Source organism: Erinaceus europaeus, chromosome 3 (genome assembly GCF_950295315.1).
Source record: "Erinaceus europaeus chromosome 3, mEriEur2.1, whole genome shotgun sequence".
In the NCBI taxonomy this organism is placed as follows: domain Eukaryota; kingdom Metazoa; phylum Chordata; class Mammalia; order Eulipotyphla; family Erinaceidae; genus Erinaceus; species Erinaceus europaeus.
Genome location: NC_080164.1, coordinates 120197759 through 120218434, shown reverse-complemented (window position 1 = coordinate 120218434; position 20676 = coordinate 120197759). Strand labels below are relative to the sequence as shown.

Sequence of the window (20676 nt, the reverse complement as noted above, 5' to 3'; positions counted from 1 at the left end):
AATGGGACAACAATATTTTAATATGAAAATAGATATTAAACAAAATTTGTGTACACATGAAGTCACCTACCTCTCCACACCCTTTTTTCAGTTGCCACTGAGGTTATTGCCAGGGCTTGGTGCCAGCACTACAAAATCACTACTGCTGTTTGACCATTTCTTCTTCTTTTACTTTTTTTCCTCTTCTTTATTAGATAGGACAGAGAGAAATTAAGAGAGTAAAGGGAGAAAGAGAGGGAAGAGAGAAAGATGGACACCTGCAGGCCTGAATCACAGCTTGTGAAGCATCCCTGCTGCAGATGGGGTATGGGGAGTGGGGGCTGGATCCTAAGTCCTTGCCAGGGACCTTGTGCATAATATTATGTGTGCTTGACCTAGTACATGACTACCCAACCCTCTTACTTTCCTGTTTCCCAGTCTGATATCTACCTAAATACTTTGGATGTTCATACTATGTAAATATGTAACAGAGTGGCAGTTACATTTTAACTTCCTGATTTCTTTATGGATATAAGCATTTGCAATAGCAAAAAGGTACAGGTGTTTGCAAAGAAGAATCTTATTCCACCAAGATGCCGATGAAGTGTACTTTTGTTCTTCTGCTGCTACAAGTGGCTTGTTACTTTAGCTCTGGGAAGTGTGGAAAGGTGCTGGTGTGGCCCACAGAATACAGTCATTGGATGAACATCAAGACAATCCTAGATGAGCTTGTCCAGAGAGGTCATGAAGTGACTGTTCTGACATCTTCGGCTTCCATTCTCATTGATCCCAACAAAAAATCTGCTATTAAATTTGAGACTTACACCACATCAGTCACTAAAGATGAATTCAACAATGTTTTTATGGAAATGATTCATTCATGGACCTACAAGATGCCAAAAGATGCATTTTGGTCTTATTTTTCAATTATGGAAGAAATAGGTTGGAAATTTCATGCTGTGGTTTATAAGCTCTGTAGAGAAGCAGTTCTGAACAAGAATCTCATGATGAAGCTACAAGAATCAAAGTTTGATCTTGTTCTTTCAGATCCTGTTACTCCATGTGCTGAGCTCCTGGGTGAGCTGCTTAATGTCCCTTTCATGTACACTCTCCGCTTTACTCCAGGCTATGCACTGGAGCGGCATCAAGGAGGAATGCCCCTTCCACCAGCTTATGTGCCTGTTGTTTTATCTGAACTAAATGATCATATGTCATTCATGCAGAGGGTCAAAAACATGATTTATGTTCTTTATTTTGACTTCTGGTTTCAATTCATAAATGAGAAGATATGGGATCCCTTTTATAGTGATGTCTTAGGTAAGTACTGTTTTATTTAGTAGCATGATGCCCTTATATCCCAAGTTCCTGAAAGAGAGTATCTAAACTTAACCTTGGAATTTAAAAGTGGTGATGAAACTGAGATGTTGAAATTAACATATAAAATGTTCTCTAGCCTCACAACTGTTACAGAAAAGCTCAAATTATTGGTTCACTTACAACTATATGGCTCATTAAAAGGAATCTCCAACAAGTCTAAAACCACAGCTTGATCCACTGTTATCTATTGAACAAATTCCATGTCCAGTCTCATTTATTCATCAGCAATAGTCTTTATTTCATACAGAAATATGAGGTCCACAGTCCTAAGTTGAGATTCTCCACTAACCTCAAGTCACACAACTCCATGGACTTCTCCATTATTGAAATGTACTGATGGATTGGTGCACTTGCTATAAATGTTGATACTTCACTGCCACTTTAGTCTTCTTAAGTCCATACATTTACATGAGAGTCCACTGCAATGTAATGGTGTTACACATGATAAGGTTTTTAACAACTTGTAATGACATTATCCACCATTACGTTTCATACACTGTAGTTTCACTACCTTCAAAATTCCATGTGCTGTGCTGATTTTTCAACCCTTAAAAATGGCATTAAAACTTTATTGACTAGCTTAATGTACACACAGAGATTAAGGAGTTTTGTAAATCTTTAATTTTTAAAATTATCTTCATTCATTTATTGAAAAGTGACAACCAGAAATCTGACAGAAGGAGAAATCAGAGAAGGAGAGAGATGAAAAGACACCTGAAACACTGCTTCACCACTCACAAAGCCTTCCCCTTGCAGGTGGGGACTGGGGGCTCGAGCCCAGGTCCCTGCATCTTCTAATATGTGTCCTGAAGCAGGTGCACAACCACCCAGTCCTGGGGGTTACACAGTTCTAGAACAACTTTCTGTGAAGAATTTAGAAAAAGTTTGTGCTTATTTCTCATCGGATTCCTTATCTAGTTTAAGTATTTTTTCCATATTACCTGAGGCAATCTTTCACAATTAGACATCAGACATGAAAATGTTGACCTTAAACAAAAGCAATGTGCTATTCCAACAGCATGAGCTTATTCAGAAACAAGTAACAAAAAGAGTGAAGACTGAAGTACATTCATGTAGAGACAGTTATTTCTGAGTCCAGGTCTAGGAACTTCTCTTATAAGATCTATGGGAGGGGGGAATATCGCTTCCTGAAGGAGATGAAGGTACCCTGTACTTTATTCATTTCCTCAGGGAGTGGCACATCTTCCCAGTTTTTCATCCTCTTTAAGTAGAGTTTCTAAAGATTAATTTTCAAAAACGTCTCTTTTTTTTTCTTTCTATCTTTTTTATTCGATGTGATAGAGAGAAATTGAGAGAGGACAGAGAGATAGAGAGGGAGAGAAAGTTTCCTGCTGACCTGCTTCAGACCTTCTGAAAGTGGGGAGCAGAGCTCTATTCTGGCTTCTTGGGCTTGGTTATAGGTGTGCTTAACTCAGTGCACCACAGCCCCACACACTCAAAAATTCTTCTCACTTTGTATTTTGTACATATAAGATCTACATATATAATGTGTGATTTGTATGCATATATTATGTTGGTTTGTCAGAAAAGCTGTGACATAGTTTTCTCTGTCTTTCTATGCAAAAATGCATCAAGACATTTCTGACAACTCAGTAGTTGCACATATACATGAAGCTGTGTGTATTAATATATGTAGCATTATTGACTACTTTATTCCAAGATCCTTGCAGTAAATTACCTGGCATATTCATAGCACAATATTAGTATCTCCTCTGTATTTTGCTACTGTTTTATGCTACAGGCAGACCCACTACATTACTTGAGACTATGAAGAAAGCTGAAATATGGCTCATTCGAACCTACTGGGATTTTGAATTTCCTCGTCCTTTCTTGCCAAACTTTGAATTTATTGGAGGGCTCCACTGCAAACCTGCCAAACCCCTGCCGAAGGTAACCTCTTCCTGTTTATGGCATTTTCTTTACTTGAAGCCTCATCATAGTATTCTTTTTTATTATTATTGTTTTATAACTTTTATTTATAAAAAGGAAACACTGACAATAACCATAGAATAAGAGAGGTACAACTCCACACAATTCTCACCACCAGAACTCTGTATCCCATCCCCTCCCCTGAAAGCTTTCCTATTTCTTATCCCTCTGGGAGTATGGACCAAGGGACATTATGGGTGCAGAAGGTGGAAGGTCTGGCTTCTGTAATTGCTTCCTCACTGAACATGGGCATTGACAGGTTGATCCATACTCTCAGCCTCTCTCTCTCTTTCCCTAATGGGGTGGGGCTCTGGGGAAGCAGAGCTCCAGGACACATTGGTGGGGTCATCTGCCCAGGGAAGTCTGGTTGGCATCATGGTAGCATCTGGAACCTGGTGGCTAAAAAAAGTGTTAACAGAAAGCCAAACAAATTTTTGACTAATCATGAACCTAGAGGCTGGAATAGTGCAAATGAAGATGTGGGGGTCTCTGATTTGTCGATAGTTAGTAGGAATATTTTAGTTATATTCAAAGGACCCATACTATACTAGTTTTTTTTTTTTTCGGAGTCTGAAATCTGATATGCAAGTGCACCCAAGTTATTGTCTGGGGAGATGATGTCATAGGTGGAAAAGGGACCAGAAAGCTGGATCAGGGAAGGGAGTAGCTTCCAAAAATGGGAAAGATACATAAATACTGTTGACTGTAAACCCCATTGATTTGATGTCATCTGGGGCCTATATTAAGCTTAGAAGTCTATGTGACCTCTGCATTCCTGTAGATCTGAGTTCACAATGACTTCACACTGTGTCCAGAGACATCAGGCATGGAATGTCAGCCCTTCAGCCTCATTACTCAGGTGAGGCCTTTCCTTTCATAGGACTCTCTAATTCCATTTTAGGTGATTCACTTCCTAACAAAGTCCCAAAACCTAGATATAGACTAAGTCCCATGAGATAGGGCATATGTTCACATGTATCCATAATTTAGGGCAAGATAGATAACTAAAAGCAAAAACGAGCAATAGTCTGCAGTGAGTCCGAATATGCAGCAAGCAAGTAAAGTAGAGAGACCTAAAATGACATTATAAAGTTCATAATGAAATAGTGTCTACTTAGCCTTAGATACCCTCTTCACCTATTCCTATTATACTTCCCTTAGTTACTCCAAAGTTAACCTTATCAAAGTAAGGACTATAAAAGCTGAATAAGAGCAACAGACTGGCATACTTTAACAATGACTTTTTAGTCACTATCATGACACCCCATCAGCTGGGGGCCTATTCAGGGAGTCCTGAGATTCCCAAACAGACATGATGGCCCTAGACCTTGAATAAATCCCTCTCTCCAATGTTACCGGTCATCTATATCAGGAACAACACAATAGACCCCTTTGTGGGCCTCATAGGACCTTGCCCTCAACTTGGATCAACAGTAGTAGATAATGTTCCATCCTCTGAAGGGAGGCTGGGCAACATATTCTATGCTACCCCTGAGGAAGATGGGTTATGAAATTAGGGCAGCTTGGAACGTTCCTAGTCTTCATAGAACTCTAAGTATTTTATCTTAAAAGGAAAACTTTTCCTCAGAAACAAAGATGTGTACTCACAACATGTTTAGATGAAGCTCAACGTTCACTTACCATCACTTCATTATTAAGGTTATTAATATTAAGACATTGGAGATATTTCAGTGTTATAGTGTCTCTCTTCTCCCTGTGCCTCTGTCTCTCTAACTGAATGAAAATACTCGTCTGGAAGCCTTAATGTCATGCATAAACATTTTTAATTTTAAAATACAATATTTAATACAACAAGAATTGTTGGCAGGTGACCTGCTAAAGCAACATAGTAGTGTTCTATTTGTATAAGATTTTTTTTTCTTTTGGGAACTTAGTTTACAGTGAAGAACCCATTTCCTCCCACCTGACCAGACTCTTTTGCTTTTGAGACTATATACCTTGAACAGTCCACATTTCACTTTCTTTTTTTTTTAAGGTTTTATTTATTGATTCATGACAAATGATAGGAGAGAGTGAAAGAAACAGACATCACTATGGTACATGTGCTGCCGGGGATTGAACTTAGGACCTCATGCTTAACCATAGGATAAGAGGAGTACAACTCCACACAATTCCTACCACCAGATCTCTGTATCCCATCCCGTCCCCTGATAGCTTTTTATTCTTTATCCCTCTGGGAGTATGGACCCAAGGTCATTGTGGGATGCATAAAGTGGAAGGTCTGGCTTCCCCACTGAACATGGGCTTTGACCGGTCAATCCATAGTCCCAGACTGTCTCTCTCTTTCCCTAGTGGTGTGGGGCGCTGGGGAGGCTGAGCTATAGGACACATTTATGGGGTTGTCTGTCCAGGGAAGTCTGGTTGACATCATGCTAGCATCTAGTATCTGGTGGTCAAAAAGCAAGTGAACATATAAAGTAAAACAAATTGTTGATTAATCATAAACCTAAAGGCTGGAATAGTGCAGATGAGGAGTTGCGGTGGGTTTCCATTTTGAAAATAACTAGTAGGCATATTTTTAATTAAATCACTGTAGATACCCCAGATGTACACCTAATAGTTACAGCTATATAGTCCACATCCACCTCATATGCCAGTTACCTTCTAAGCCAAGTACTTAGCTCCTTTAACCTACCAATATCTCACCTCCACCTCTTTTCTGATATTTCTGTGGTCAGAGTTTTGATACTTTTTTTTTGTTCCTGGTGTTATTCATTTTTGTTTCCTTCTGAAAAAAAGGGGGGAATTTTACATTTTTTTCCTGCTTATTTCATTTACCTTAATATCCTTAACCTATGTCCTAATTGTAACAACAGTAAAATGTATTATTGATTCCTTTTTCTTTTTTCTTTTTATTTTTTTATTTATTTAAAAAAGGAGACATTAAAAAACCAGAGGACAAAAGGGGTACAACTCTACACAATTCCCACCAGCAGATCTCTGTATCCCATCTCCTCCCCTGATAACTTTCCCATTATTTATCCTTCTGGGAGTATGGACCCAAGGTCATTGTGAGATGCAGAAGGTGAAAGGTCTGGCTTCTGTAATTGCTTCCCAGCTGAACATGGGCATTGACTGGTCCATCCATACTCCCAGCCTGCCTCTCTTTTTCCCTAGTAGGGTGGGGCTCTAGGGAAGTGGAGCTCCAGGAAACATTGGTGAGGTCATCTGTCCAGGGAAGTCTGGTCAGCATCATGCTGGCCTCTGGAACCTGGCGGCTGAAAAGAGAGTTAACATATAAAGCCAAACAAATTGTTGAATAATCATGGACCTAAAGGCTGGAATAGTGCAGATGAGGTATTGGGGGGTACTCACTGCAGACTATTGTTTACTTTTGCTTTTAGGTATATATTTTGCCCTAGTTTATGGATACGTGTGAACATATGCTCTATCTCATGGGACCTGGTCCATCTCTAGGTTTTGGGACTTTGTTGGGAACTGACCCACCTGGAATGGATTTAGAGAATAGTATGAAAGGAAAGGTCTCACCCAACTAATGAAGCTGAAGGGTTGTCATTCCACACATAAAGTCTCTAGACAGTCTGAGGTGAAGCATGCTGAGGTGGTGCTCATTGCGTTGCTTATGTTAGGATCAGCAGATGCAATATTATTTGGTATGAATGAAGAGAAGCATGCAGGAAAGTGAGCCCCACCCTAAGGTTCCAGGACTGCGGGAAATATAGGTTCTATAGTGGAAGTCTGAGGTTCCTGATGTCTTAGGGTTCAAGAAGACAATAGATAGTTATCGTTATAATCACATTGTTTGGTTATTGGGTTAACTTTGAAAAATCCCTTTGTTAGAATTTGCTATATCACACACAACATCACCATAATTTATCTTATTTGACATTATTTGTATATAGCTGTGCCATTGGTTGTTTCTGTTCTCCCTGGTCTAGGCTTTTGAGAGAGTCAACATATCAAAGACTCAGCCTATGTAATAAAAAGACTCAATCTGTGCTTTAAAAAGTTTGAGATATACAGTCAATTTTTCCCTCCTCATATTAATTAAATAGAGATTTATATGGCTACAAATTAATAGGAGTTTACATAAACACCATTCCCACTAACAAAGGACTGTGTCCCACCCCAGCCCTCAACCCCCACACCTTCCTCCACTACCCCAGGAAGTCAAATATCCACCCTCACACTCACCACAGGGTTTTTACTTTGGTGCCCTGCTCTCAATTTAGTCAGATCCTACTTTTAGTTTCCCTTTCTGTTCTTCTTTCTCAACTTCTGTTAATGAGTGGGATCATCCCATACTCACCTTTATCTTTCTGACTTAGCTCATTTAGCATAATTCTTTCTAACTCTGTCCAAGATGGGTCAGAGAAGGTGGGTTCATTGTTCTTAATAACTGCATAGTATTTCATTGTGTTTATATATACCATAGCTCTCTCAGGTGCTCATCTGTTGTTGGGCACCTGGGTTGCTTCCAGGTTTTAGCTATTATGAATTGTGCTGCTATGAACATAGGTGTACAAATATCTTTTGGTTGGATGTTATGGAGTCCTTGGGGTATATCCCCAAGAGCTGAATTACTGGATCATATGGAAGGTCCATGTCTAGCCTTGTGAGAGTTCTCCAGACTGCTCCCCACAGAGGCTGGACCAGCTTACATTCCCACCAACAGTGCAGAAGGGTTCCTCTGTCCCCAGTTGTTGCTGCTGTCCTTTTTGATATATGCCATTCTCACAGGAGTGAGGTGGTATCTCCATGTTCTCTTTATTTGCATTTCTCTGACAATCAGCGGCATGAAGCAATTTTTCATGTGTCTGTTGGCCTTTTGGATCTCTTCTGTAGAGAATGTTATGTTCATATTCTCTGCCCATTTTTGGATGGGGTCATTTGCTTTTTTGGTGCTAACTTTGCTATGCTCTTTGTATGTTTTGGTGATTAGTCTTTTGTCTGATGTATGGCATGTGGAGATCTTCTCCCATTCTGTAGGGGTCTCCTTGTTTGTGTGATAGTTTCTTTGGCTGTGCAGAAACTTTTCAATTTGATATAGTCTCATTGGTATGTTTCTGAGTTAGTCTTCCTTGTAATTGGGTTTGTTCCATCAAAGATGTCCTTGAGGTTTAGGTGGGAAAGTGTCCCACCAATGTTTTCCTCTAAGTACTTGGTAGTTTCAGGTCTAACATCCAGGTCCTTGATCCATTTGCAGTTGATTTTTGTTTCTGATGAGATAAGGTGGTTCATTTTCATTCTTTGGCATGTTTCAACCGAGTTTTCCCAGCACCATTTATTGAAGAAATCCTCCTTCTTCCATTTAATACTTTAGGGCCCCTTATCAAAGATTAGATGCCCATAGGTGTGGGGATTTAGTTCTGGGCTTACAATTCTGTTCCACTGGTCTGTGTGCCTATTTTTGTTCCAGTACCAGGCTGTTTTGATGATGATGGACTTATAATTTAGTTTGAAATCTGGGGGTGTGATGCCTCCATTTCTGTTTCTTTTCCTCAAGATGGTTTTGGGAGTTCTAGGTGTTTTCTGGTTCCAGGTAAATGATGGTAATTTATGTTCTATTGTCTTAAAGAAGCTTAGTGGAACTTTGATGGGTATTTCATTAAATTTGTATATTGCTCTGGGGAGAATATACATTTTGATGATATTTATTCTTCCAATCCATGAGCATGGATGTCTTTCCATTTCTTGGTATCAGTTTCTATTACCTTGAATAGTGACTTGTAGTTTTCAGTATACAATTCTTTCACTTTTTTAGTCAGGTTTATTCCTAGATATTGTATTGATTTTGCTGCAACAGTGAATGGGAATGATTTCTGGATGTCTTCTTCTACAGTTTCAGTGTTTGCATAAAGAAATGCCACTGATTTTTGTACATTGATTTTGTAGCCTGACACCTTGCTATATTGCCTAATAACTTCCAGTTGTTTTCTGCTGGATTCTTTAGGTTTTTCTATGTATACTAATATATCATCTGCAAATAGTGAGAGTTTGACTTCTTCCCTTCCAATCTGTATTCTTTTGATTTCTTTCTCTTGCCTGATTGCTATGGCAAGAACTTCCAATACTATGTTGAAGATTAATGGTGATAGTGGACAGCCCTGTCTAATCCTAGATCTGAGGGGGAATGTTTTCAGCTTCTGTCCATTGAGTATGATGTTGGCTGTAGGTTTGCTATATATGCATTCCACTATGTGGAGGAATTTCCCATCTATTCCCATTTTTTGTAGAGTTTTGAGCATGAATGGGTGTTGGATTTTGTCAAAGGCTTTCTCTGCATCTATTGAGATAATCATGTGGTTTTTGGCTTTGCTTTTATTGATGTGGTAAATGATATTTATTGACTTACATCTGTTGAATGAGCCTTGCATTCCCAGGATAAATCCCACTTGGTTGTGATGAACAATCTTTTTGATATGCTGCTATATCCGGTTGGCCAAGTTCTTGTTTAATATTTTGGCATCTATGTTCATCAGAGATATTGGTCTGTAGTTTTCCTTTTTTGTTGTGTCCCTATCTGCTTTTGGTATCAGGGTGATGTTGGCTTCACAGAAGGTGAAAAGAAGTCTTCCTGTTTCTTCAATCTTATGGAAAAGATTTAGAAGTATGGATATTAACTGTTTCCTGAAGGTTTTGTAGAATTCGTTTGTGAAGCCATCTAGTCCAGGAATTTTGTTGTTGGGGAGATTCTTAATAACTGTTTGATTTCTTTGTCTGTGATTAATGTATTTAGGTTTTGTAGTTCTTCTTGGTTCTGTTTTGGAAGGACATATGTTTCTTTTTTCTTTTCTTTCTTTTTTTTTTTTTTTTGCATTTAGGTTTTGTAGTTCTTCTTGGTTCATATGTTCCTAGGAAATCTTCAATTTCTTCCAGATTTTCAGCCTTGGTGGCATATAGTTCTTCATAGAAGTTTCACATGATTTTCTGGGTTTTTTGGTGTCAGTTGTGTTATCTCCTCTATTATTTACAATTCTATGAATTTGAGTCTTCTCTCTTTTTTTTCTCTCTTTTTTTTTAAGTGAATCTGGCTAGGGATTTGTCAGTCTTGTTTAATTTTTCAAAGCACCAGCATTTGGATTCACTGATCTTTTTTATGATTCTCTTATTTTCGATGTTGTTCATTTCTGCTCTAATTTTAGTGATTTCTATCCTTCTGGTTGCTTTAGGGTTCCTTTTTTCCTCTTCCTCTAAGTCCTTAAGGTGTGCTGAGAGAGAAACTCATATCTACAATCACATATTAAAAACAAGAAGAAGTTCAAATAAACGACCTTACAGCCTGATTGCACATCCTAAAGACCTAGAAGAAGAAGCACAAAGGAACCCTAAAGCAACCAGAAGGACAGAAATCACTAAAGTTAGGGCAGATATCAATAACATTGAAAATAAGAAAACTATACAAAAGATCAGTGAAAGTAAATGTTGGTTCTTTGAAAGAGTGAACAAAATCAACAACCTTTAGCCAGACTCACAAAAGAAAAAAGGGAGACTACTCAAATAAATAAGATCATAAATGAAAGAGGAGATATCACAACAGACACCACAGAAATTCAACATATCATATGAGGCTTCTATGAACAAATATATGCCACCAAGCTAGAGAACCTGGAATAAATGGATTTCACTCTCAGGCAGAAGTTGAAAAACAAGATCAGAAGAGAAAACACAAGTAGAACCTGAACTGGAATTGGCATGTTGCACCTAAGTAAAAGACTCTGGGGTGGGGGTGGGGGTGGGGAGAATACAGGTCCAACAAAGGATGACAAAGGACTTTGTAGGGGTTGGGAAATGTTATGCATGTACAAACTATTGTATTTACTGTCAAATGTAAAACATTAATTCCCTAATCTAGAAATTAAAGAGAGAGAGAGAGAGAGAGAGAGAGAGAGAGAGAAATGCATCCCATGTAGCTATCGATTTCATGCATGCATGGAAGAAGGCTGATTTCAGGAAGGTCTTATGTCAATGTTTATTGAAGAATCAAACAAACTCTGTTCTCTCAGTACTTCTCCCTGAACATCAAACTAAACTTAAATGTGGTAGATCTTGGAGAAGAAAAATGAATACCTCAATCACAATAATACTAATAGAAATTGTTAACATTTGTGGCCAAACAATACTTGTGTTCAAATCAATCAGATAGACATGGCCTTATTATTGTACTACAAAGATGATAGTTATAGAAAACTACTTGCTTTTTATTTTCATACTCTCACCCATAATATTTATACTTTATTGAGAGAAGAAAAATGATAATTGGCATCATGATTCTTACATTAGAGTCTGACCTCATAATATATATTAATGAAGCTAGTAGGTAAAATAACCAACATACAATAACCATATTTATCATTTATTCAAGTACATATTGGATCTGTGCTATATTTCCAAAATGATTAAATAATTTGCATTTAGTGAACATAATAAGACAATCTTGTATTTAGTGAAACATAATTTGAATACTTATCATTTTCTAGATATATGCCACACATATATAAACAGTATGAAAATAAACATTAGAACAAAAATATATAAAATTTACAGTGAATGTATTCCTTACATTTCTTTGAATCATTTTAATGCATTGTACTAAATGTTCTCAAAACAAGACTGAGTTGTCTTTGCCAGTATGTCAGAAAATGAGAAAAATCAGTCCACACTATTGATTAGTTTGTTGCTAGAGATTATTATTGGTTGGGGGTGATAGCATAATAGTTATGCAAAGAGACTCTCTTGTGGGGATGTGATATGGAACTCTGGTGGTGGGAAATGTGTGAAGTTTAACCCCTCTTATTCTATGGTTTTGTCAATATTTTCTCTTTTTTTATTTTATAAACAAACTAAATTTAAAAAAAAGAAAAGATGGAGTCGGGTGGTAGGACAGTGGGTTAAGCGCAAATGGCGCGAAGTGCAAGGCCAGGCATAAGGATACCGGTTCAAGCCCCCGGCTCCCCACTTGCAGGGGAGTCCCTTCACAGGTGGTGAAGCAAGTCTGCAGGTATCTATCTTTCTATCCACTGCTCTGTCTTCCCCTCCTCTCTTTATTTCTCTCTGTCCTAACAATGACAACATCAATAACAACAATAAAAAACAAGGACAACAAAAGGGAAAATAAATAAATTAAATAATTATAAAGAAAGTAAAGGAGCAAAGGAAGGACCATTAAAAAAAATGCCAAATATATATAACAAGAGAGGTTGACACCTATATCTGTAACCTTAGGAGAACTTCTGCAGTTTCCAATGGAGGGAATGGTGACACAAAATTGTGGTGCTGGGAATGGTGTGAAATTATACACATGTTATCTCAATTATTTTTAAATCAATAATAAATAACTGATAAAATTTAAAAAGAGAGAGAGAGACTCTCTTATTTGTGGCTCCAAGGTCTCAGATTCAGTCCCCCATAATAACAAAAGCCAGAGTACAGCAGTGCTGCGATTAAACAAAATTTTTAATGAGAGATTATTGTTATTATAATAGTATAGAAACCATCTCACACAGTAGGGAAACTATTGAAATATTACCTAGATAGAGCATGTGATTCAAGAAAAACATATGGCATAAAACAAAGCTATTAAGAGAAAAAAAAAAAAGGTCCTGGTGGGATCCAGGTGATCGTACACCTGTTTGACCACACATGTTGCAATGCATAAGGACCCGAATTCAAGCTCCTGGTCCCCTTCAGAAGAAAAGCTTCACTCTGGTGAAGCAGGGCTGCAGGTGTCTCTCTGTCTCTTTCCTACCCTATCTCCCCTCTCCTCTCCATTTCTGGTTGTCTTTATCCAATAAATAAAGATTTTAAAACTTTATGAACAAGATCATGATATATTCTTCCATCTAGTAAACATATAATCTGTTAAAACAGTGTTAATCAAAAGTCTGGGTCTATATTGTCAAAAAACATCTCTTGCTCAGGATTGTTCATTAACTTTCTTGATTAGTTGTATATAGTAAAAAAAAAAAAAAAAGAAGAAGTGATTATATAAATACCATGGCATATTACTCAGTATTTAAGAGGAGGAAGACTTTACTACATTCTCGAGCAAGAACAAATTTCGCTGCATTATGCCAAGTGGCACGAAACACTCTGAAACTCTACAATTCCAATTATATGAGGTGTCAGATTCATAGACACTGAAAACAGAATGATGGTTCTAAAGGAGGAAGTATACAATTAAAATTTAATGTTTATAGAATTTCAGTTTTACAACATTAACAATGCAGAGACTGCACAAGAACAGGACTATCCTTAAGAATACAGAAATGAGCACTGAGAAAGTGTTAAATGATAAATTATATCATGCATGTATTACTGCAATTGTAAAATTACTACTTTGAAAACTCTTGAAATATATGATGTCCTCATTTAACTTGTTCTAGTAATCTTTTCACTACTGTGTGCTATCCTGTTGTTCTCTTATGATGGAGTACATTATCTCTTCACAGGAAATGGAACAGTTTGTTCAGAGCTCTGGAGAAAATGGCATTGTGGTCTTTACTCTGGGATCAATGGTCAGAAACATGTCAGAGGAGACTGCCAACATGATTGCATCAGGCCTTGCACAGATTCCACAAAAGGTTAGATGAGCCACCCTGACAGTGTACAACTATTAATGTCAGTTCAATCTGTAAAGGATGTGATTATAGAAAGTTCAGGAGTAGGGAGTCGGGCAGTAGTGCAGCGGGTTGAGCACATGTGACAGGAAGCCCAAGGAACTGGATAAGGATCCCTGTTCAAGCCCTGGCACCCCACCTGCAGGGGTGTCACTTTACAGGCGGTGAAGCAGGTCTGCAGGTGTCTATCATTCTCTCCCCTTCTCTGTCTTCCCCTCCTCTCTCCATTTCTCTCTGTCCTATCTAACAATGACATCATCAATAATAACAACAATAATAATGGCAACAACAATAAAAAAGAAGGGCAACAAAAGTGAAAATAAATAAATATTATAAAAAATAAAAAGTTCAGGTGTGGTGGTGGTAGATATTCTTGAATATTAAACTAACTTATACAAATTAAATATGAACACAGCACAAAGGGAGTTTTTAATTAACAATAAATGTGCATGTGAAATAGTTCATGTGCATAGTGTTCTGTTCTGCTCTGCACAGGCCTCAGGTTGGAGTTCAGCCCCCACCACAGTGAAGGAAACTTCAGTGCTGTGGTTTCTTTCACCCGCTCTGTCTCTCTGCCTTCTCTGTCTCTAACAATAAAAAAAATAACAGTAACACTGTTGTTTCAATGGATTTTATTTTTGTCACTTATTTTCCTTTTCTTTTTAGAATTAGAGCATGGTAAAACTGAATTTGTCCATTGGAATAAGACACCTTTTTCTCCCTATTAGGTACTATGGAGGTTTGAAGGCAAGAAACCAGACACGTTAGGAAAAAATACTCGGCTGTTTAAGTGGCTTCCCCAGAATGACCTTCTTGGTAAGATTCTGGAAGAAAAAAAAAACTGAAATGAGATCACTCTAACAACAGTTCACAAGAAAACAAAAGTATTGACCATTTACTAATGAAAGGATTCAAAAGTAAATTTTGGTTTTGTTATATTTATTTTCTTTCTTTTTTTAAAGTTCTTTTTTTATATACTTATTTGTTTATTCCCTTTTGTTGCCCTTGTTTTTTTATTGTTGTAGCTTATTACTGTTGCTGTTGTTGATGTTATCATTGCTATATAAGACAGAGAGAAATGGAAAAGAGAGGAGGGGAAGACAGAGAGGGGCAGAGAAAGACAGACACCTGCAGACCTGCTTCACCACCTGTGAAGTGACTCCCCTGCAGGTGGAGAGCCTGGGGCTCGAACCGGGATTCTTATGCTGGTCCTTGTACTTTGTGCCACCTTCGCTTAACAGGCTATGCTACCGCCCAACTCCCTATTATATTTATTTTCAAGTATTGTGGGAGATGTAAGATGTGTAGGTATGTGTAAGATGTAACACTTGACAACACATTATAGTCATTTCTCTTATAGTCAGAATTAAAATATCTCTATTTTAGGTGTAATTATTTTCATAGTAAAAGTTTCAAGTTCCAGGATTTTCTCTCTCTTAGTTCTCCCATTTCATTGCTATTTGTTTTTGCTTTTTCAAATAGGTTCTTAGCACCATAGAAAAATAACCATTCTGGGACCAGGCAGTGGTGCACCTGACTAAGTACCCATAGTGCTAAGAACAAGGATCCATGCAAGGATCAAGGCTAGAGTCCCTGGCACCCCACTTGCAGAGGGGGCACGTCACAAGTACTGAAGCAGGTCTGCAGGTTTCTTTCTCTCTATCTTTCTATCTCCTCTTCCTCTTTCAATGCCTCTATGTCCTATCCATTTTTTTTTTTAATAATGCCTCCATAAGCAGTGGATTTGTAGTTCCTACACTGAGCTCAGGCAATAACTCTGAAGAAAAAAAAGAAAAAGAAAACCAACAACCCCTATTCTATTGTCACTAACTCTTCATTTATTGCTGAAAAAAATCAACTTTAAAGCTGCAATGTACATCATATATATATAAATATATATATATATATAATTTCTCTATTTCTAATGCCAATACTGTCACATTTCTTGCATGTTAGACAAGGTGGTTTCACTGTTTAAGACATTCTGTTCTTTTTAAAAAAATTTTATTTATAAAAAGGAAACATTTACTAAACCATCACATAAAAGGGGTACAGCTTCACAGAATTCCCACCACAACAACTCTGTATCCCATCCCCTTCCCTGATTCTTGAACCTTCCCTATTCTTGAACCCTCTTGGAGTATGGACCCAAGGTCACTGTGGGATGTAGAAGGTGGAAGGTCTGGCTTCTGTAACTGCTTCCCCACTGAACATGGCTATTGACAGGTTGATCCGTCCTCCCAGCCTGTCTCTCTCTTTCTCTAGTGGGGAAGGGCTCTGGGGAAGCACAGCTCCAGGAAACATTGGTGGGGTTGTGTGTCCAGAAAGTCTGGTTGGCATCATGCTAGCATATGGAACCTGGATGTTGAAAAGAGAGTTCACATAAAAGCCAAACAAATTGTTGATCAATCATGGACCTAAAGGCTGGAATAGTACAGATGAAGAGTGTGTGTGTGGGGGGGGGGAGGGGGGGAGTTGTTCCTGAAAATATTATCAAAAAAGGTCTCACCCGAGTAATTAGGGTGAAGGGTTGACATTCCATGCCTGATGAATCCGGAAACAGTCTGAAGTGAAGCATGCTGAGGTGGTACTCATTGCGTTGATTAGGTTTGGATCCGTGGATGCAACATCATTTGGTATGAATTGAGAGAAGCATGCAGGAAAGTGAGCCCCACCCTAGAGGTTCCAGGACTGGGGAAATAATAGGCTTTAAAGAGGAAACAGGAGGTTCCTGCTGTCTTAGGGTTTAAGAAGACAATAGATAGTTATTGCTATAATCACATTATCTGGCAATTGCACTGACTTTGAAATATACCTTTGTTAGGATTTGCTGTATTATACACAACATCACCATAATTTATGCCCTTTGACATTATTTTTGTATCGCTGTGCTACCGGTTGCTTCTGTTCTCCCTGGTCTAAGCATTTAAGAGAGTCAACATATCAAAGACATTCTGTTCTTATATGCCATCACTGTTTCCTTATTTATACACATACATGATATTTCTTTTACCTAGAATGATCTCTTTAGTCTATTCATCTGGTATTTGTGTATTCAATTTTCAAGTTATAAGATTTCTTCATTTACCAGACTAGCAAATTAAATCACATTTTCTTTGAGATTGCAATAGATAAATGAACTTGTGCACTGAATCATTTACTGTCTCTCTTGGTGACATAAAATGTTCACTTTCATTTATTTCTCAGAATTATAGTTCATAATTTCCTAAAGTCTACCTCATTTTAGGTCATCCAAAAACCAAAGCTTTTATAACTCATGGTGGAACCAATGGCATCTACGAAGCCATCTACCATGGGGTCCCTATGGTGGGCATTCCTCTGTTTGCTGATCAACCTGACAACATCGCTCATATGAAGGCAAAGGGAGCCGCTGTGGGTTTGAACTTGGACACCATGTCAAGCAAAGACTTGCTCAGTGCACTGAAGACAGTAATTAATGACCCTTCGTGAGTATCACCAAATTTTCATTGATAATATTTATAGATAGGTTTAGTCTCATAGGTAACTATGAGTTTTCTATCTTTGAAATTTCAATATAAAATTATTACTGTGACATAACTGATCATAAATCTATTTTTAATCATTTATTTCAAAGTTAGATTTTAGCCTCAATGATATCAGCTAACTATACACTGAAACTATTAAAATCATATTTCTTACTGAAACATCATTGTATTATAACATTATAAAGATTTCAGGTGTGGATCACAGGAAATTAACATGTGAGATTTCTTTTTTCCTACCTGTACCCCATCATCTTTTTATTTTATTTATTATTTAATTAATTTTATTAATTTTTTAAATATTTATTTATTCCCTTTTGTTGCCCTTGTTGTTTTATTGTTGTATTTATTATTATTGTTGTTATTGATGTTGTCATTGTTAGATAGGACAGAGAGAAATAGAGAGAGGAGGGGAAGACAGAGAGGGGAGAGAAAGACACCTGCAGACCTGCTTCACCGCTTGTCAAGCAACTCCCCAGCAGGTGGGAGCCGGGTGTTCGAACCAGGACAAGAAAGCTGGGTCAGGGAAGAGAGTATCTCCCTAATATGGGAAAGGTGTATAAATATTGTTGACTATAAACCCCATCAATGTGATGTGATCTGGGGCCCATATTCAGCTTAGGAGCCTATATGACCACTGCATCTGTTCACATGTATCCACAAATTAGGGCAAAATATATACCTAAAAGCAAAAATACACAATAGTCTGTAGTGAGTCAGTATAATGTTCATAATGAAATAGTGTCTACTTAGACTTAGATACCCTCCTCAACTACTTCCTATTACAGTTCTCTCCCTCACTCCAAAGCTAACATTATGAAAGCAAGGACTGCAAAAGCTGAATAAGGGCAAGAGACTGGCATACTTTTAACAATGACTCTTTAGTCACTATCAGGCCACCCCATCAGCTGGGTCCCTAATCGGGGCGTCCTGAGATTCCCAAAGAGACATACATGATGGGCCTAGACCTCAAAGAAATCCATCTCTCCATCGTTACCGGTCATTTCTATCAGGTACAACACAATAGACCCCTTTGTGGGCCCCCATAGGACCTTGCCCTTAACTTGGATAAACAATGGTAGACAATGTTCCACCCTCTGAAGAGAGGCTTAACAATATACTCTATGCTACACCTGAGGAAGATGGGTCCTGATATTGGGGCAGCTTGGAACGTTCCTACTTCACAAGCAATCAAGCAGTGCCGCAGGTGTCTCCTTCTGTCTCTCTCTCCCTCTCTATCTTACTCTTCCCTTTCAATCTCTCCATCTCTATTCAACAAAGAAATAAAGTATTAAAAAACAGAAAAATATTTTTGGATTTATTATAATTGGGATGAGAATTCAGATGCAAAAATTAAGTAAGATATGCCATAAAATGATGAATACTTCAAGAAAATCTATGAATATAATGGTGGAAACAAAAGTTGAAGAAAGAAGTTACCCACAATAACAGTGACTGCAGAGGAGACATTTCACTCGTAATCATAATTCTCCTGTAAATATTTCAGTAAGATTATTCTATGTATTACCACAATCTTACATATATTCCTACAATGGCTTATATAGCACTTTTATTTCCTCTTAAGTCTGAAATGTATTTGTAAATCATAAAATTCCAATTTAAAAATCAAACTATCTATGAAGCTCCAAATAATATACATGCCATAAACACTTCAAATAATCATTTTGAACAATATGTGTAAGATTTCAGTAAAGTTTTGTAGAATGATATACTTGGGTTAACTCATCGCTTCAATGTCTCTGTTTCTGTGTTTCTTCCTAGGTATAAAGAGAATGCCATGAAGTTATCAAGGATTCAGCATGATCAGCCAGTGAAGCCTCTAGACCGAGCAGTCTTCTGGATCGAGTTTGTCATGCGCCACAAAGGAGCCAAGCACTTGAGGCCAGCTGCCCATGACCTCACCTGGGTCCAGTACCACTCTTTGGATGTCATTGGATTCCTGCTGGCTTGTGTGGCAGCTACTGTATATATCATCACAGCAGGCTGTCTGTTTTGTTTCCGGAAGTGTACTAAATCAGGGAAGAGGGAAAAAAGAGATTAGCGGCATCTGAAGCCAGGATCTGGTATGCTTCATAGATGGGACTCCTCCATTTTATTCCTGCTAGAAGATGTGAAGAAAGGCTACTACCTCTTGTGATAAAAATTAATATTTGCAAAACAACAATGGCAACAAAAGGGAAAAAATAGCCTCTAGGAGCAGTGGATTTGTGGTGCAGGTGGACAGCAATAACCCTGGAGGCAAAAAAAAAAAAAAAAAGAGTGGTAGATGGCGTAGTGGATAAAGCACTGGATTCTCAACCATCAGGTCCTGAATTCGATCCCTGTCAGCACATGTACCAGAGTGATGTTTGGTTCTTTCTCTCCTCCTATCTTTCTAATGAATAAATAAATGAATGAGAAAAGAGAGAGAGAGAGAGGAAGAGAAGGAACCATTGGTCTAGGCAGATACGTTGTTCCATTCTTTTAAAATTATTTTTATTTATTTGATAGAGACAGAGAAGTTGAGAGGAGAGGAGGAGATAGAGAGGGAGAGAGACACCTGTAGTCCTGTTTCACCACTCCTGAAACATTCTCCTTCCAAGTGGGGACCATGGGCTTGAACCCAGAACCTTGCACACTGTAATGTGTGTGCTTAATCAAGTGCACCACCTCCTGGCCCCAGTTGTTCCATTTTTCCCCCTAACGGACTGAATAAAAAGAAATTACTCTTAAATAAGTAATTAGGTAATTGTAATATAAGCAAATAATGAAAGGAGTTTCCTATGATGAATAATTACAAGATAGATTTGTGTATCCAGAATTTTGAAAGAACAAAGCAAAATAAATTATTAGCTGTACTTTAGAAGTTGTATTCAGTGTAGGTGGGGAGATAGCATACTGAAACTTGTTCATGCCTGAGGTCTCAGGTTCAATCCCTGACACCACCAGAAGTCAGAGCTAAGCAGTGCTTTGGTTAAAAAAAGAAAACAAACAAAAAAAAAACCACCAAAGCTTTTAATGTAATAGTGTCTGTAAATGATCTAATTCTAATAAAATCCAAAGGGAAATAAAAAAATTAATATTTGCACTGTCAAAAGCCAGTGCTGAGTAGTGCTGTGATTAAAAAGAAAGAAAGAGAGAGACATAGAGAGAGAGAAGTAGAAAAATTGAAACAACTGCATATTAACTCCTTTTTACTTGTTTGCAATAGGCAATATTGAGGAGCTACTTCTAAGCTAATCCCT

At 37.9% G+C, this 20676-nt stretch overlaps 1 protein-coding gene across 1 annotated transcript; it reads left to right on the top strand.

Annotated features, from left to right (window-relative positions):
• The first annotated feature begins 567 nt into the window (after nt 1–567).
• LOC132537532 (UDP-glucuronosyltransferase 2B31-like) lies at nt 568–19613 on the top strand. The gene is made up of 6 exons (XM_060187821.1): nt 568–1296; nt 3119–3267; nt 13740–13871; nt 14636–14723; nt 17155–17374; nt 19214–19613. Exons 1-6 carry the CDS (start codon nt 573–575, stop codon nt 19491–19493), a joined length of 1593 nt encoding a protein of 530 aa, XP_060043804.1. The 5' UTR covers nt 568–572; the 3' UTR covers nt 19494–19613.
• The last annotated feature ends 1063 nt before the right edge of the window (nt 19614–20676 follow it).